Raw genomic sequence first — 19,626 nt, forward strand, 5'->3', positions numbered from 1 at the left:
CTGTACCACTGAACTACACTCCCAGCCCTGGCATACTGGTTTTCACTTTGTGGTGGGTTTGTCAGAAGTCACCCCATCCTGCGTCGAGGCGCGTTTGCATCAAGTGACCCTTGACCCTCTACTCCATCCTGACATACACTCGCGTGGCAATCCCGGCCGCCAGTAATAAAACGGCCCCTAGCAGCAAGAGCCCTCGACGTAGTACCAACTGCTTCCCAGACAATTTGTTGCTGTCCTTTGGCTCGACGGGCAAAGGTGGGTGTGGGTGCATCTGCTGGTCCAACTGAGTCTCATCCTTTTTTCCAATATCTTTCATTACAATTTCCCCGTGGCTTTCAGGACCCACTGTGGAAGAAAGTAAATAAATAAATAAATAAAAGCACCTTATTAGCAGCTTGAAAGGACTTTTTTGTTTGGCCTGCATAAATAATTATACATATATATGGTAACTGCTGAGAGAAAGCAAATTCAGGAGACAGTTGCCACAGTGAATTAAAAAGACATCAGCTGGGCTGGAGAGATGGCTTAGCGGTTAAGCGCCTGCCTGTGAAGCCTAAGGACCCCGGTTCGAGGCTCGGTTCCCCAGGTCCCACGTTAGCCAGATGCACAAGGGGGCGCACGCGTCTGGAGTTCGTTTGCAGAGGCTGGAAGCCCTGGCGCGCCCATTCTCTCTCTCTCCCTCTATCTGTCTTTCTCTCTGTGTCTGTCGCTCTCAAATAAATAAATAATAATAATAATAAAAAAGACATCAGCTGCTAGGTGAGACTTCTAGGCACAAGCTCCTATTTTGCTCCAAGGGAGGGGGACACCATCCCTTCAGGTGGCTGTTAACATTCCCTCACATGGTGTGGTGCTTTGAGTCAGGTGTCCCCCATAAACTTAGGTGTTCTGAATGCTAGGTTCCCAGCTGATGGAGATTTGGGAATTAATGCCTCCTGGAGGGAGTGTACTGTTGGGGGCCAGCTTATGGGTATTAAAGCCAGTTTCCCTATGCCAGTGTTTAGCACACCCTCCTGAGACTGTGGTCCACCTTATGTTGGCCAGGGGGTGATGTCCACCCTCTGCTCATGCCATTGTTTTCCCCCGCCATCATGGAGCTTCCCCTCGAGCCTGTGAGCAAAAAATAAATCTTTTTCCCAGAAGCTGCTCTTGGTTGGGTGATTTCTACCAGCAATGCGAACCGGACTGCAACACATGGGTTCTTTTTGTTTGTTTCAGATAAGGCCCTGAAGAGTAAACCACACTCAAGCCACACTGAGTCACTCTTCTCATTGACTTACAGTGAGCTGTGCTCACTAGAGTCTCATTATAAGGCTGAGTTGTCCATCTAGGAGTTCCTGCCCACCATTTTTGTGCATGCGAGGCATGATCTCAAACTGAGCATGCTCAGGAAAATGCCCACCTATACATGTGCTGCCTGTATGTAGAATGACACACATGTTTCCCCAATAAAACCCTCTTGTTTGTTTCTGGAGACAGTCCCAGTAGCTCTTCACTCTGTTATCTCTTACTGGTTCTGCTTCTTGGCTTTGCACCCACCAAGGGGACCCTGACACTATCCTGGAAGGAACGAAGATATTCTAAAGAGACACTTCGCTTTTACTATCAGCCTATTGAAACAATGGGCCCCAAGAAATTGGAATTTCCCCCTGAGTCTCACATGGGGAGAAAAGACTGGATTCTGGGGCTCCCAGTAAGAGATTTCATATAGTACTGACAACATGTCAGACCATCTTGCAAGAGAGACTGGAGTGGAGAAAATGATGGGTCAGTTAGCAGAGGACAGGACCACACCTTGACCAGGGTCTGCTTAATTGTGCATATCTCTTACTGTGGTGGGAGAGGGCTCTATTTGTTGGCAGTTTAACTAGGCAGGACCAGGATGACCCTTAAAGGAAGGGACTGTAGGACGTCACACCCTCGCCACACCTGTCCCAGCTGGCCTTACCTATCTCAGCCCACCCTGCCTGCTTCAGTTGGGGGATTCTGGGTTTAGATGTCTCTTGAGCCGGCACCCTACCCAGGTGTGGGTGGATTTCTTCTCTAAGCCCAGGCCGATTGGCTGGGACACCTGGGGTAGGTGTGTCCAGGTGGGCTGATGTGAATTCTAGAGTATATTTCCCTGACCCAAGGAGAGATGGCTCTCATTCACTCTCCAAAACTGTAGCAGCATCTGTCATGGGTCTTCCCACCCGGGCACTGACCTGGAATTCACTGTGTAGTCTCAGGATGGCCTCAAACTCTCTGATCCTCTACCTCTGCCTGCCAAAGTGCTGGGACTAAAGGCATGTGCCTCCATGCCTGGCTACATTTTACTTTCTGTTACTGTCTTCACTTTTTTAAAAATTATTTTTATTTATTTATTTATTTGAGAGCGACAGACAGAGAGAGAAAGGGGCACATAGAGAGAGAGAGAGAGAGAGAGTGGGCGTGCCAGGGCCTCCAGCCACTGCAAATGAACTCCAGACGCGTGTGCCCCCTTGTGCATCTGGCTTATGTGGGTCCTGGGGAATCAAGCCTTGAACCAGGGTCCTTAGGCTTCACAGGCAAGTGCTTAACCACTAAGCCATCTCTCCAGCCCCACTGTCTTCACTTTTAATCTTTTTGGATCCTGGGCTCCACTGTCTTCCTTCTCCCCACCTTGCTTTCCCATCTTCAGCCCTTTCCCCTATGATATCTGAGTCACATGTGGTATTTTAAAAATCATTCTCTTGAATCTGGAATTGCCAATTCTTTGATTTGTTTGCAGATCTAAACTCAGGGCTTGGGGTTCCAGGAAGTACCTCAGAACCCTAAACTCCCCCTTTAACATTACCTTCTATTTAAACCTAAATCTTGTGTCTCTAAAGAGGGACTTGCAGAGAAATCACTGGTCCTCTTTCTCTTCCCAATGTGACTTTATGGACTAAATCTCCTTTCTCGGCTTTTCACTCATATTTGTGTTGTGTGTGTTGTGTGTGTGTGTGTGTGTGTGTGTGTGTGTGTGTGTGTAGGGGGTATATGTGGACATACATGCAAATATGTTTGTATGCATTTAGGAGCCAGAGAAACTTGGGTGCTGTCCCTTGGGTATACCACATACCTTCTTTAGAGACAAGGTTGCTCATTGGTCTAGAGCTCACCAATTAAACTAGGGATCCACTTGTCTCCAGCCCACTGGATTACAGGCGCACACCAGGGCCTCCTCCAGAGGCATGCACCACCTTGTGCATCTGGCTTTGTGTGGGTATTGGGGAACCGAACCTGGATCCTTTGGATTTGCTGGCGAGTGCCTTAACCTCTATGCCATCTCTCCAGCCCAAACTGGGCATTTTTACGTGGGTACTGAAGATTGAATTCAGGTCCTCATGATTGAGAGGCAGGTACTTTGCAAACTGAGCTTGCCCAATTTTTTGTGTCATTGTTTTGAGGCACTGTGTGTGGGGGCGGTGAGGGGGTTACAAAGTAGGCAGATAGTTCCTGGACTAGGCAGAGGTTTTATAATGATCCCACATCACACCCTCACCACACCTATCCCAGCCTTGCCTGCCTCAGCCCCACCTAACATTTGCCCATCTCACCCAATCAGATCTCTCTTGAGTGCGCACCTGCCCAGGTATGGATGGCTTCCTCCTCTGAGCCCTGGCTGGGACACTTGGAATAGGTGTGTCCAGGTGTACGGGGTGTGAATTCTAAAGTACATCATCTCTAACCCGCGGGGAGACTACCTTTTGAGTCTTTTCATTGGTAAGACTTCCCTCTCCCCACCCAGCTGAGATGGGAAAGAACATCTATCTTCATTACAGACTTTAATCTTTTTTGAAGTGTGCGTTGTTTCTTTTCATGTTTTTTTTTTAACCTGGACTCCACATGGCATATCTCTTCTCCTTACTTCACCTTCCCTTCCTCAGCCTTCAGGTTTTTTTCCCTTCCCCACATCTTTGTGATATATGAATAAAATGTGGTGTTTTACGAATCATCTTCTTGGGCTGAAGAGATGGATTAGCACTTAAGGTGTTTGCCTGCAAAGCCAAAGGAACCTGGTTCGATTCCCCAGGACCCATGTTAGCCAGATGCACAAGGGGGTGCACATGTCTGGAGTTCATTAGCAGTGGCTGAAGGCCCTGGCACACCCACTCTCTCTCTTTCTCTCTCTCTCATAAATAAGAAAATTTTAAAACATTAAAAAAAAATTAGATCCCAAGCTGGCATGGTGGTGCACACCTTTGATTTCAGTACTCAGGAGGCAGAGGTAGGAGGATGGATGAGAGTTCGAGGCCACCCTGAGACTACGTAGTGAATGTGAATTCCAGGTCAGCCGGAACTAGAGTGAGACTCTACCTCAAAAGAAAAGAAAGAGAGAGAAGGAGAGAGAGAGAGAGAGAGAGAAAAGAAAGAAAGGAAGAAAGAAAGAAAGATGCAAACAAACTAGATTCCAGGAGCAAAATCACAGGAAAAAAAAAAAAAAAACTGACTGCTGCTGGCCATTTGACCATGTTGGTAATCTAAAGCGTCACATTATAAGGAGTATGAGGGCTCAGGATGTCATACCCCAAAACAGGACTCTAGAATGACAAAACGTGCCACCCAAATATAGTGTTCTTTGGCATGCTTTGAGATGGCTATTCTAAGAAACTGAAGACAGAGGAAGAGTTCTGAAAATCTGCCTTTTCAGACAAGATATATCTATGAAGGACATCTATATTAGTAAAGACATCTATCCCAGGAAAATGGCTGCTCCCCTCAACTTCTATTACCTGACAGACTACCTGCATTACAAGACCATCTTTAGTGGGCATACCTTTTCTCCTTCCTGTAACCTGTATAGCCACCTCCCCTCATCCTGCTCCTGTCTGGGGTTCCGGAGGCTGTCTATGTCAGTCATCTGTCCCGGCTTCAAATCTCCTACGTGTGGGGCTCCCACACCTCTGAATATAACTAAATACCAGTTTTCTCCCGCTGATCTGCCTTGTGTCAGTTTAACTTGTAGCCCTGCCACAAAATGCAGGAGGGTGCAAGGAAGTCATTTTGAGTTCCCTTATAGGAGCAAAAGGGCTGGTCAAGAAACTGCCTATAAATGAGTTGCCAAAGTGACAGGAAAACAACTCAACATAGCCATGTTTGTTGGACATTCACCAGAACCTTGGCCAACAACCTACTTATAGCAAATAAATGATGCCTAATGGACCCCAGAGACGCCACTCAAACAAACATGCAAACATCAGCTTCCAAGATAGGTTTCATACATAGGATTGCCAAGGGCTAGAAATGCCTGTTACCCAACGCAAAGGAATGATGACTATGTGAGGGGATGAATCTGCCAGCCATGCTACCCTGCTCATGACACATTTGTGCACATGCACTGAGACACCACACTACCCATTAACAACTCAAAATGGACTTAAAGAAATGCCCGGGCTGGAGGGATGGCTCAGCAGTTAAGGTGCTTGCTTGCAAAGCCTAATGACCTAGGTTCAATTCCCTAGTACCCATGTAAAGCCAGATGCACAAAGTCTAGAGTTTGTTTGCATTGTTTGCTGGAGGCCCTGGCATTCCTATTCTCCCCCATCCTCTCTGCTTGCAAAAAAAATAAACTAAAAGAAATGCTTGCAGAAGTGCCACAGATCAGAAGAACCAGGGAGCTTTACATCACCAATAACAGTGTGTTGATGTGACTGAAGCAAACTTTACTTCAAAGTGTGATGAGAAGCAGGGCGTGGTGGCACATGCCTTTAATCCCAGCACTTGGGAGGCAGAGGTAGGAGGATTGCCTTGAGTTCGAGGCCACCATGAGACTACATACTGAATTTTGGGTCAGCCTGGGCTAGAGCGAGACCCCATCTTGAAAAAAAAAAGTGTGACTAGACTTTACATTTGTTTCTAAGACATCAATGCCTGTTTCAGTGGGAGCCCAGCACTGGATGCACCCCACAAATGGCCCTCCAGTCCTACACAGCCAAGCCTGTGTCAGAGCTAAGAGAGTTGCAGCTTGCACCATACCTGGATCCGGAGAGGCAGCAGAATTCCCATTCAGGGTCACGCTGACCTTCAAATTGGCATGTACTCTAGCCTAGAAAGTAACACTCAACGTAAGTCCATATGTCATTAGGTAGTGCAGGTAAGACACTATGTGGTCACCCAGTGTAAGAAAAGCTATGTTCTTTTTTTTTTTTTTAATTTTTTTATTTATTTATTTGAGAGTGACAGACACAGAGAGAAAGACAGATAGAGGGGGAGAGAGAGAATGGGCGCGCCAGGGCTTCCAGCCTCTGCAAACGAACTCCAGATGCGTGCGCCCCCTTGTGCATCTGGCTAACGTGGGACCTGGGGAACCGAGCCTCGAACCGGGGTCCTTAGGCTTCACAGGCAAGCGCTTAACCGCTAAGCCATCTCTCCAGCCCAAGCTATGTTCTTTAACTGATATACAAAGGCAGAACTTCTCTAAGTCACTATGGAGCCCTCCTTCAAAAGACTGAACGGGGGCTTGGAGAGATGGCTTAGAGGTTAAGGTGCTTGCTGGCAAAGTCAAAGGACCCAGGTTCTATTCCCCAGGACCAGTGTAAAGCCGGTGTGGTGGTTTGATTCAGGTGTCCCCCATAAACTTAGGTGTTCTGAATGCTAGGTTCCCAGCTGATGGAGATTTGGGAATTAATGCCTCCTGGAGGGAGTGTATTGTTGGGGGCCGGCTTATGGGCTTTATAGCCAGTTTCCCCATGCCAGTGTTTGGCACACCCTCCTGTTGCTGTGGTCCACCTTATGTGGCCAGGGGGTGATGTCCACCCTCTGCTCATGCCATCGTTTTCCCCTGCCATCGTGGAGCTTCCCCTCGAGCCTGTAAGCCAAAATAAATCTCTTTTTCCCAGAAGCTGCTCTTGGTTGGGTGATTTCTAACAGCAATGCGACCCGGACTGCAACAGCCGGTAACCATGTAAAGCCAGATGCACAAAGTGGCGCATGTATCTGGAGTTTGTTTGCAGTGGCTAGAGGTCCTGGCATGCCCATTCTCTTTGTCTCTGTTTGCCTCTCTCTCTATCCCTCTCATAAATTAAAAAAAAATGGGGGGCTAGAGAGATGGCTTAGCAGTTAAGCACTTGCTTGTGAAACCTAAGGACCCCGGTTCAAGGCCTGATTCCCCAGGACCCATGTTAGCCAGATGCCCAAGGGGGCACACGCATCTGGAGTTCATTTGCAGTGGCTGGAGGCCCTGGAGTGCCCATTATCTCTCTCTCTCTCTCTGCCTCTTTCTCTCTCTGTCTGTTGCTCTCAAATAAATAAATAAAAATAAACAAAAAATATTTTTTAAAGGACTGAATGGGTCTATGGTGGGGAAGGGTGGGCCAATATGAGGGACAGAAGGGACGGAGATTACTTAGAACCTGCCCTTCCTCACTTTCTCACTTAAGCTCTTTGTTCTACCTCCTATTTCCCAGCCTCACATTGGCCCTGGAAAGGTGAAGAGAAGGAGGCATATAGCATCTTTGGAAAAATATGTTGTTATTATTTAAAAAAATACAAGGCTGGGCTTTAAGGATAGCTTAGCAGTTAAGGCATTTGCCTGCAAAGCCAAAGGAACCAGGTTTGATTCCCCAGGACCCACGTTAGCCAGATGCACAAGGGGGCTCATGCATCTGGAGTTCGTTTGCAGTGGCTGGAGGCCCTAGCGCACCCATTCTCTCTCCTTATCCCCCCACTTCTCTGTCAAATAAATAACTTAATTTAAAAAAAAATAGCTGGGCGTGGTGGTGCACGTCTTTAATCCCAGCACTCGGGAGGCAGAGGTAGGAGGATCACTGTGAGTTCGAGGTCACCCTGAGACTACATAGTTAATTCCAGGTCAGCCTGGACCAGAGTGAGACCTGACCTTGAAAAACAAACAAACAACAAAAAAATAAATACAAAATACAAGATGAACTTGGAAAAATTCTCTCGAGTTCAATTCTTAAGGATGAAACTCTGTATTTTTCTAGTCATGGGATTAATAAAGGGGAATGGACAGAGCCAGGGTCACATGGCCCTTTACATCTGAAAATCCAGAACCCAGTTAAAACAAAACAGCATAGAAGAGAGAAGAGGGCTGGAGACATGGCTTAATGGTTAAGGCACTTGTCTGGGAAGCCTAAGGACCAAGGTTCAATTCCCCAGAACCCATGTAAGCCAAGTGTACATGGTGGCACATGCTTCTGGAGTTCATTTGCAGTGGTTAGAGGCCCTGGAGCGTCCACCCTCTCTCCTTCCCTCCCTCTAAATAAATAAAAAATTTAAAAAGAGAGAGAGAGAGAAAAGAACATCTCAAGTTCAAAGCGTGTGTGCCACATGGGGTTGTGGTTGGTTTCTAAGCAAGGATGGGTAGCGAGGAGCATAGTTACCTGCTGGCAGGCTTGTTTCCAGTTGAGCCGAGCAATGAAGACCAGGAAGCACACGGCTTGCGAGATGGTGCAGATGATGATCCCCAACCACAGACCTGAGCGTGCAGACATTCGAGAGGTTAGCTCGTGAATGGCCACCCTGCGCAGGATGCGTCCCTCGTCACTTCCGTGGGCCATGCTGACAGTCAGTGTGCACGGGTTAAGGTGCAGTCTCTGGATGGCCCAGCACTCCTTGAGACCTCCTCCTGTGAGTTAGGACCCACAAAGGTCCAGGAAGCTATTTTTGACCTTTTGAGGATAATGCTTGGATATTCAGGAACGTGCAAGCCAAGGGTGGTGGTCCACATCTTTAATACCAGCAGCGCTCAGGAGGCTGAGGTAGGAGGGTCATTGTGAGTTTGAAGGCAGTCTGGGCTATAGATTGACTTCCAGATCAGACTCGGCTAGAGAGAAGGAGAGAGAAAGAGAGAAGTGGCGGGGGGGGGGGGGGAGGCAATGCTAGTTATTAGCAAAGTTTTGCAGGAAAAAGTATGTTTGTTCTATGTTCTTCAAAAGAGACCTTTTTTAATTTTATTATTGTTATTTTTTGGTTTTCCAAGGTAGGGTCTCACTCTAGCTCAGGCTGACCTGGAATTAGTCTCAGGGTGGCTTTGAACGCATGGTGGTCCTCCTACCTCTGCCTCCGGAGTGCTGGATTAAAGGTGTGCGCCACCACGCCCGGCTTTCTTTTTTTCTTTTTGAAAGAAGTTACTTATGGCCAATAATTAAAACTTTTCATTTTTAATTTGGGCATTTGTACGGGAAGCCTTTAATTTGAAGGTTAGTTATTTTGCATGGCTGTTGACTGAAAATTAGCAAAATGGGAAACTCCCATGACCACTATCTGCAAGACTTAAATGCATTCATACTTAGACTTCTGCAAAGGAGAGAAGCTTTGGAGGTGGGTACTAGGAATGGACTCGGAGCCACACATGTGCTCAACACCTGCACCCCCCGCACCCCAGCTTCACCCTTGGTGGAGGAACCATCCAGAAATCAATGTCTGTGTTCCAAAATGCTGCTTGTAAAACTCTGGTTCCATATCCCTTTGAAATAGAGGAGACATCACAGTAGTGGACAAAAAAATTTAAAGCAGAAATCACCAGCCATTAATATCCCCATGATTCCTGCCCAACCTATAGACATAACTGTGTGGGCACAGACTTTGCTGGAAGTTCCAGAGCCTGGTTACATGGCAGAAAGTTCTGGCAAGCACACAGAGGAGAGGCTGGGGAAAGTCTTGTGGATCTCAACGTAACCTACTGAGTCCTACCTAGCCTACATAGGTCACAGAGGGAACCCCAGATGATGAGAGATTTTGTCAACAATGACTCAGTAGCAGAATCAAAAGCCCCGAGCCAGCCAGGAGATGCTGAGCACGCGAAGGCACCATGGCCAGATCACATAAAACTTCAATTCTGGAGCTGGAGAGATGTCTCAGTGGTTAAGGCGCTTTCCTGCAAAGGCAAAGGACCCATGTTTGATTCCCCATGAATCATATAAGCCAGATGCACAAGGGGGCGCATGCATCTGGAGTTTACTTGCAGTGGCTGGAGACCCTGGCGCGCCCATTTTCTCTCTCTCTCCCTGCCTATTTCTATCTCTCTCAAATAAATAAAGAAAAATAAAATATATTAAAAAAAAAACCTTCAATTCTGACTCAGCATTGCTGCCAGCAGCCCAGAAAGACCCTCCTCCCCATTAGACAGTTCAAGGAGGCAGCCTGCTAGAAAGCAGACTTCAGGAAGCCAGGCTGCTTTCTCTAGGGGCAATCTGTGAGGTTAAACAATAACCTCTGTAACCACTGACCAGGACTTAGGAACTGACAATTCTCCCTCATTTTGACCAAAGTCAAATGCGTAGCCTGACCCAATCACATGGAGACACCGTGTCTACTCAGCTGCCTCCAATCAGGGCACACCTGAGCCAAACCCTTTCCCACTGTAATGTTTTCCTACTCCTCTGCCTGCCTTGGAGTTCCTGCCAGAACACGGTGACAGTGGCCAACTCCCTTGTGTAGCAGACTCCAAATCCAAAGCCTTTGCTTTTTTGCGTTTTTCTTGATCTTAGCTTCTTTCCACGAGCATTCAGAACCATGAGAGGGCTGAGGCTAGACCATGTCATGGTTGGAAGGTTAAGGCGAGCAGACTGCAAAGTTTACAGCTCTGCTCCTTGGTGCCAATTACCCTCTCAGCTCACTCACAGATGTGATCAGCTACCTCTTGATAATAGTGAAGTCCTTGACGGATTAGTCTCTGGCTTCCTTGTTCAAATGTGGAGTTCCCAGTACATAGGAACTACAAGCTCACGCTAACGGTCTTCCATAGAAATAGCTAGCTAACTCCAGCTGCAATTTGAAAGTTATGAACTTGATTTCCAGTAATGACATAACATATATGGAAAAGATACAGAATAATTATTAAGATCCCCTGGGTGTGGCCCAGGAACTTGTGGATTTGAAAGGCCTCCAAGGAAATTCTGATGGCTGCTGTTAGAATTTGTTGGGGATGCTTGTGAGAACTTGCAGCATTCTGATGCCCTTCTGGGAACTTTCTAGACTATAGCATACACGTAAGCAGCAACATGAAATTCAAAACAATTTCACTATAGTAAAAAACTATTTTGGTTGGGCATGGTGGCACATGCCTTTAATTCCAGCACTCGGGAGGCAGAGGTAGGAGGATCGCTGTGAGTTCAAGGCCACCCTGAGATTCCATGTTGAATCTCAGGTCAGCCTGGGCTAGAGTGAGACTCTACCTCGAAAAAAAAAAAAGAAAACCCTATGGGGGGGGGGCTGCTGGAGAAGTGGCTTAGCAGTTAAGGCATTTGCCTGCAAAGCCAAAGGATTCCAGTTCGATTCTTTAGGACCTATGTAAGCCAGATGCATAAGGGGGCACATGTGTCTGGAGTTTATCTACAGTGGCTGGATGCCTTGGCACGCCCTTTCTCTTTCTCCCCCTCCCTCTATCTCTCTCTCAAATAAATAAATATGTTTAAAAAATATTTTTGAGCTGACAGTGGTGGCGCACGCTTTTAATCCAAGCACTTGGGAGGCAGAGGTAGGACAATCACCATGCGTTAAAGATCACCCCAAGTCTACATAGTGAATTCCGGGTCAGCCTGGGCTAGAATGAGACCCTACCTCAAAAAAAACCAAAAAAAATATAATAAAAATAGAGGGGTGGAGAGATAGCTTAGCAGTTAAGACACTTGCCTGAGAAGCCTAAGGACCCAGGTTTGACTCCCCAGTAGCCATGTAAGCCAGATGCACAGGGTGGCACATGCATCTGGAGTTTATTTGCAGTGGCTAGAGGCCCTGGTGTGCCTATTCTCTCTATATATCTGCCTCTTTCTTTAATTTTCTCTCAAATAAGTAACTAAAAATATTTTTTTAAAAAATGTGGGGGCTGGAGAGATTGCTAAGTGGCTAAGGCACTTGCCTGCAAAGCCTAATGACCTGGGTTTGATTCCTCAGTACCCATGTAAAGCCAGATGCACAAAGTGGCACATGCATCTGGAGTTCATTTGCAGTGGCTAGAGGCCCTGGTGTGCCCATTCTTTCTCTCTCTGTGCTTGCAAATAGATAAATCAATAAAGATATTGTGTACATGTATATATAACATATATATATATGTATATATATACACACACATATATATATATATATATTCTTAGTGTATGTGTGCTTGTGTGTGTGAGTGTGAGCATACTTGTGCCAGAGTGCACATATGGAAATCACAGGACCTCACCTTCCACCTCATTTGAGGTAGGGTCTCTGATTCACAAGCTTCTGGAAAATTTTCCTCTCTGCCTCCCTTCTTGCTGAATGCACACTGAGATTGCAAAAGCTAGCCACAGCTTTTACGTGGGCTCTGGAGAGGTATTCATGGCTGTGTGGTTAGTGCTTAATCCACTGAGCCATCACCCAGGTCCCCCCCAACTTCTTTATCTGTGTAAGTGTGCATATAGCCATAGACGTGCATGTATGCGCCTGCGCACACGTGGAGGGCAAAAGTTGACATCTCGTACCTCCCTTGATCACCCTTAATTCACTGAGACAAAGTCTCTTGTTTGAGCCCAGAACTCACTAATTCAGCCAGGGATCCACCATCTGCCTCCCAAGTGCTGGGGTTTCAGCCACTGTCATGTACGTTAGCGCCCTCACCCCTCCTCCAGCACTTAACATAGGTGCTGAGGGTTCAAACGCAGATCCTCACACTTGGGCGGCAAATGCTTGATTCACTGAGCCATCTCCCCAAGTCCCTGCGCTGCACTTTCTCTCTCTCTCTCTTTTTCAATATGATTTTTTTTCTCAATTTTTATTAACATTTTCCATGATTATAAAATTATCCCATGGTAATACCTTCCTCCCCCCCCCAACTTTCCCCTTTGAAATTCCATTCTCCATCATATCCCCTCCCCATCTCAATCATTCTACTTACATATATTCGATACCAACCTATTAAGTACCCTCCTCCCTTCCTTTCTCTTCCCTTTATATCTCCTTTTTAACTTACTGGCCTCTGCTACTGAGTTTTTTCCTTCTCACGCGGAAGCCCAGTCATCTGTAGCTAGGATCCACACATGAGGGAGAACATGTTGCTGCACTTTCTCTATCAGGCAGTTGGAAGGACTGGGTTCATTTCCAGTCAGGTGTTCCCGACTCTCTCTACTTTGTACACAGTACATATGCTTTGGCCAAATCAGACCTGTTTGAAAATAGATTCCTTTTCTCAAATGTGAACTCAGCAGGGCATGGGGGTATGTGCCCTATCAGCGCTTGGGAGGCCGAGGCAGAATGATCACAAGTCCAAGGCCTTCCTGGACTGCATAGGGAGACTCTATCTAGGGGCTAATGGTGTAGCTGCAGGGGGTCTGTCTAGCATGCAAGAGGCCCTAGCTTCCATCCCCCAAACTGTAAAGAATAAAGTGCACAAGGTTTGAGATAGACAGGAGAGTAAGTTTTGAGATCTATTACCCGGTGGGGCAATTACTGCCAACAATAATGCATTATATGTTTCAAGTTGAAAACAGATTTCGGCGCTGGAGAGATTGCCCAGGGGTTAAAGCACTTGCCTGCAAAGCCAAAGCACCCTGGTTTGATTCCTCAGTACTCACGTAAAGCCAGATGCACAAGGTGGTGCATGCGTCTAAAGTTTGGTTGTAGTGGCTAGAGGCCCTGGCACACCCATTCTTTTTCTATCTGCCCCCTCCCATAAATACATTTTTTTAAAAAGCCAAAACAGGAATAGATTTCAAATGCCTCACTATGTAAAATCACAATGAAAACAAGGTGGTGGATATTATAATTACCTTGCACTAAGCATTCCACATTGTAAGTGTCACCTTGTGCCTCATAAATATACACAGCTATAAGTTATGAATTAAAAATTATATTGATAGGGCTGGAGAGATGGTTTAGCAGTGACGGCGCTTGCCTGCAAAGTCAACAAACCCAGGTCCCACATAAATCAGATGAATAAGGTGGTGCATGCATCTGGAGTTCGTTTGCAGTGACTGGAGGCCTTGGAGCACCCATTTTCTCTCTCTCTCTCTCTTTATTTCTCTCTCTCTCAAAAATAGATAAATAAAAGAGTGAAAAATATATTGATAAAAAGACTCATGTCTATAAAGTATCTCCTCAGCATTTTATTACTGATTACATGTAACAATGATAATATTTTGGAAATGTGGTATTAAATAAAATATAAATCAAAAAATAGTCGCCTTGGGTATTTCCATTGGCCATGCCATCAGCAATTCCAAAACATGGATAATGCCAGAAACCTGGCTAACTCGTTTTCTGCCCCATGATGGAAGCCTGAAGAACATCTCCCATGTTTTTAATTAAAATATTATTAAATATGAGAAGAAGGAGTGACACAGTGAGCTACGTTGGACTGAAGTCCTCTGTGGCTATCAGATGACTTCTTACCACCTCCACCCCCACCACAGACAGACAGGTTAAAACAAGTCAGGCCTAAGTCAGTTTTGCTTCATCCCAAAAACAACACTTCAGTTTCCATATCATCCCTTATTCACTGCCCATGGATTCCCAATTTTTTATTATTTTAGAAACCAAAGCTGAACATTCATATATTTCCCAATTTCTTTGAACAAAAGATTAATTCTTTAAAAAAAAAAAAGATTAATTAGATCCTACGGATTCAGTTCTTTCCTTCAAATGCAGTCAGGTGGTGAAAAGGCACCCTGCCTGCCTTCCTTCTGCTCCAGCCACATTTCCTCCACCCGTGCCAGAAGTCCTGTGTCCAGGTGCCTGTGCACTGACCTGGGGGGCTTCCCCATCTCACCCCAAACTCCCCAGCACCGCCCCAGAGAAAACGGTCTCGGTATTGCATGTTATTTTCTTGGTCTCACAGTCTGAGAGGATATCACTAAAGGAACAGGACAGGTCTACATAGAGTATGTGTGTGAGGGATTCAGAGGTCTTTGCCATAATGGCCTTTGAAAAAGTGAGAACTGGGGCTGGAGAGATGGCTTAGTGGTTAAGCGCTTGCCTGTGAAGACTAAGGACCCCGGTTCGAGGCTCGGTTCCCCAGGTCCCACGTTAGCCAGATGCACAAGGGGGCGCACGCATCTGGAGTTTGTTTGCAGTGGCTGGAAGCCTCATGTCCACTGCCTGCTCATTCGCTCTCTAACAAAGCACAGAAAAACCTAGGGCCACGGAGTGAAGTTTCCGTGTCCCCACCCGTGACCTCCGGGGGGGCTGCTTCAGGGCAGACTTACCAATCACACCAAGCTTGGTGGCAAACATCAGCGAGATCCCGATAGGAAGGCCAATCACATAGTAACCAATGGCGTTCAGGATGGCACCAACCTTCTGGTTTCCGGTGCCCCTCAGAATGCCTCCGCTTGTGCACTGCGGGCAGGTGACATCATCAGTGTGAGTACCACCAATGCTTCCGAAGGCCCACCCACCTGAGCACAGAAAAACCATCCCCTGGAACTCTGACCTGAATATCCATCACTCTGGGACAATGTTCTGCAGTAGTGACCATGACAAGAACAGCTCCCAAGCCCCTCCCGCTTCCCACCTGAAATGAACTGTCAGAGGAAATGCTAACACAGACCATGAAAGTGTGCGTGATGAAAACCACCTCGTACTCACAGCCAGACCTTCAAAGAGGTGGGACACAGCATAAATGGGGACCAGTTGAGCCACCAGAACCACGATGTCTCTGTCGGGAAAACAGAGCACTTGGTGATGAGCAGGAAATGAACACGTGGCAGAGGAGGACACTGTTCCCAGCAGAGGGGACTCTGCTGCCATCCCAGTTCCACCAGGCTCAGCATGCCAGTGGAGTGGAGACAAGTCAATGGTTACATGGCCCGTGGAGGAAAGCAATGTCATCACTTCCGGGCGTGGTGGAACACGCCTTTAATCCCAGCGCTTGGGAGGCAGAGGTAGGAGGATTGCCATGAGTTCGAGGCCATCCTGAGACTACATAGTGAATTCCAGGTCAGCCTGAGCTAGAGTGAGACCCTACCTCAGAAAACAAAAACAAACAAACAAAAATACATATATATGGGCATTCAACAAAGACCAATAAAATGATTTAGTACCCCTCTGACCACCAAAAACAAAGCTTAGATTGTACTGCTGCTCTCTTTTTAAAAAATATTTTTGTTCATTTTTTATTTATTTATTTGAGAGCAACAGACATAGAGAGAAAGACAGAGGGAGAGAGAGAGAATGGGCGCACCAGGGCTTCCAGCCACTGCAAACGAACTCCAGACGCGTGCGCCCCCTTGTGCATCTGGCTAACGTGGGACCTGGGGAACCGAGCCTCAAACCGGGGTCCTTAGGCTTCACAGGCAAGCGCTTAACCGCTAAGCCATCTCTCCAGCCCCGCTGCTATCTTTTTAAAACAGGGCTGGAGACACTGCAATATCTCTATGACACCTTCCAAGGCTCAGGGCCTATTGCAGAAGAGGTGGCAGAAAGAATTTAAGAGCCAAAGGAAGGGTAGGACTCTTTACAATGTGCTCCCGCCAGACACAAGATGGCCTGGATAACCATGACCTCACAGTACCTGACACTGCCTACACAAGACCATCAAAAAAGGAGGAAAAGATGATGACATCAAAATAAAAGAGAGAATGATTGAGATGGGGAAGGGAATATGATGGAGAATGGAGTTTCAAAGGGGAAAGTGGGGGGAGGGAGGGCATTACCATGAGATATTGTTTACAATCATGGAAGTTAATAAAAAAAAAATAGGGCTAGAGAGATAGCTTAGCAGTTAAGGGGCTTGCCTGCGAAGCCTAAGGACCCATGTTCAACTCTCCAGATCCCATGGAAGCCAGACACACAGATGAGGCAAGTGCAAGGTCACACATGACCACCAGGTGGCGCAAGCATCAGGCATTCAATTGCAGTGGCTGAGGCCTTGGCCTTTCTCTCTCTCTCTAAAATAAAAGAAAATGATTCTTATAGCCAAGCCTGTTCCTCTTAGGAGGTGTCTGATGGTGTAGTAGAGTTTGAAAGTTTGAGTTCCCTCCAAGTAGGGTGTAACTCGATAGCAGAGCATGTTGCTAACATTTATGAGGCTCTGTGTTCACCTCCAGCACCATCAAGAAATAAAAAGTGGGGCTGGAGCTGGAGAGATAGCTTAGCAGTTAAGACACTTGCCCAGGAAGCCTAAAGACCCAGGTTTGAGTCCCCAGTACCAACATAAGCCAGCTGCACTTGGTGTCACATGCATCTGGAGTTCATTACAGTGGCTGGAGGCCCTGACATGCCCATTCTCTGTATCTGCCTCCTCTTCTCTTTCTCTCTCAATCTCTCTCTCTCTCTCTCTCTCTCTCTCCCACCCCCCACCGTCTCTCTCTCAAATAAATAAAATATTTAAAAACATTAAAAGTGCCTACCAGTGAACCAAGGTTGGTTCCATGTAAAGGTCATGGCATGCCAGAGTTCTCCTCATTATTAGAAATGAGCCTTACAGGCTCAAGGTCTATTACGGAAGAGGTGGCGGAAAGAATGTATGAGTCAAAGGAAGGGTAGGACTGCTTACAACGTGCTCCTCCAGACACAAAATGGCCTGGATATCCATGACCTCACAGTGCCCGACACTACCTACACAAGACCATCATAATAGGAGGAAAAGATCATGACATCAAAATAAAAGAGAGACTGATTGAGATGGGGAAGGGAATATGATGGAGAGTGGAGTTTCAAAGGGGAAAGTGGGGGGAGGGAGGGTATTACCATGGGATACTTTTTATAATCATGGAAGTTGTTAGTAAAAAAAATTTGAAAAGAAAAAAAAACAGAAATGAGCCTTACAGACTGGAAAGACGACTTAGAGGAAAAGGTGCTTGCCTGCAAAGCCAAACAACCCAGGTTTGATTCCCAGGCGCATGTGTCTGGAGTTCATTTGCAATGGCTGGAGGCCCTGGTGTGTCCATTCTCCCTCTCTCTCTCTTTCCCTCTGCCAAATAAATGATTAAATAAAAAGAAAATATTTTAAAAAATAATGACTAAAATTATAGGGGATAAGGGATAAATATGATCAAAGTACATTATATAAATCTATGCAAATATAATTAAATGCATTATTTTGTGCAGTATACACTAATAAGAGTTTTAAAGTATATCATATAAACAAACTAATAACAGTCATTGGTATCAAGAATTATGTACATAATCGTATATGCTATTATTTATTTTAGGCGCTGACAGTGCAGTGGGCTTGTGTTACCACAACACCTGAACATTGCATTTCACTACAATATTATGATAGCTACAATGTCACTAGGCAATAGGAATTTTTCAGCTCTATTGTAATTGTATGGGTCCACTGCCATATATTCAAAACCTCATTTATCAAGGTGTCATCATGCTAGACAGGATATGATTTGATTTTCAAGTTTCTTTTTTAAAAATAATTTTTTAATTTAAAATTATTTTCTTTTATTTGAGAGAGAAAGAGGCAGAGAGAGAGAGAGAGAGAGAGAGAGAATGGGTGCACCAGGGCCTTCAGCCACTGCCATCTCTCCAGCCCAAATATTTTTTTTATTTATTTGCAAGCAGAGAGGGGGAGAGAGAGAGAGAGAGAGAGAGAGAGAGAGAGAGAGAGAGAGAGAGAGAGAGAGTGAAAGAATATGGGTGCACCAGGGCTCCCAAGGATCTCCAGAACATGCACTGACACTTTGTGCCTCTGGCTTTATGGGGGTGCTAGGGATCAAACCTGGCTCATTAGGCTTTGCAGGCAAGCTCATTAACCACTGAGCCATCCTCCATCCTTGATTTTTAAGTTTCTTATACCTCCTAATCCCAAGGAGACATTTATTTATTTGCATGTGGATGGGAAGATGAGGGCTCTGCCAGGGTCCCTTGCCATGGCAACTGAACGCCAGACACATGTGTTATTTTTTTGTGTTTAGCTTTATGTGAGTGCTGCAAAATTGAACCCAGACTGGCAGGCTTGCAAAGCAAGCACCTTTTACTGCTGAGCCATCTTCCCAGCCCCCTCAAAGATATAGTTTTGAGCTTTTTGATTTTCTTTTTTTTTTTTTTTTCCTCCTGCTCTGTATGGTTTCTAGAGTGGAGAGACTCAGAACACAACATTCCCCACGTTCCTGCTACACTCTGGTAAAGTTAACTCTGATTCCCGTTGAGGAAAATGAGAACTGTTTATTTAAGGTTGCCTTCCCAACCCACTTGGAGGCAAGAAATCTATACGGAATGACTAGCCTTAAGAAATGACAACTTGTCATTCAAAGGCAAAAGATAAACATGTGATGAAGAAACTGTAAGAGTTCTGTCCACTCCACCAGCTTTTCCTGTTGTTGTTTTTGTTTGTTTGTTTGTTTTGTTTCATTTGTTTCCAGGTAGGGTCTCACTCTAGCCTAGACTGACCTGGAATTCACTATGGAGTCTCAGGGTGGTCTCGAACTCACGGCGATCCTCCTACCTCTGCCTCCCAAGTACTGGGATTAAAGGTGTATGCCACCACACCCAGCTCCACCAGCTTTTTGATCAACAAAGAAAAATCCAGTTTGCATTTTGTGGTTGCTACTAGGGGTATCCCAAATACTATCTTTATGTTATTTCCACCTAGACCTTCTGAGCTAGCTTTAGTGAGGAAGAAAAAAATATCTGCAGAGCACAGGAATTTATTACACTCAAGAATTCTTGCTGGGAGCGGTGGTGCATGTCTTTAATCCCTGTACTTGGGAGGCAGAGGTAGGAGGATCACTGAGTTCGAGGCTACCC

General features: G+C 46.0%; 1 protein-coding gene across 1 annotated transcript in view; it reads right to left on the minus strand.

The window, feature by feature from the left end:
- Nucleotides 1-19,626, minus strand: part of LOC101608646 (multidrug and toxin extrusion protein 1) — a 49,982-nt gene continuing 30,356 nt past the window's right edge. Inside the window, exons 13-17 of the mRNA XM_045131393.1 lie at nucleotides 15,514-15,583; nucleotides 15,132-15,264; nucleotides 8,346-8,440; nucleotides 5,980-6,049; nucleotides 1-345 (exon numbers count right to left, since the gene is read on the minus strand). Coding sequence (XP_044987328.1) covers nucleotides 119-345; nucleotides 5,980-6,049; nucleotides 8,346-8,440; nucleotides 15,132-15,264; nucleotides 15,514-15,583 — 595 coding nt within the window. The 3' untranslated portion in view covers nucleotides 1-118. The remainder of the gene's footprint in view (nucleotides 346-5,979; nucleotides 6,050-8,345; nucleotides 8,441-15,131; nucleotides 15,265-15,513; nucleotides 15,584-19,626) is intronic.

The sequence above is a fragment of the Jaculus jaculus genome, chromosome 12, assembly GCF_020740685.1.
Source record: "Jaculus jaculus isolate mJacJac1 chromosome 12, mJacJac1.mat.Y.cur, whole genome shotgun sequence".
Classification (NCBI taxonomy): domain Eukaryota; kingdom Metazoa; phylum Chordata; class Mammalia; order Rodentia; family Dipodidae; genus Jaculus; species Jaculus jaculus.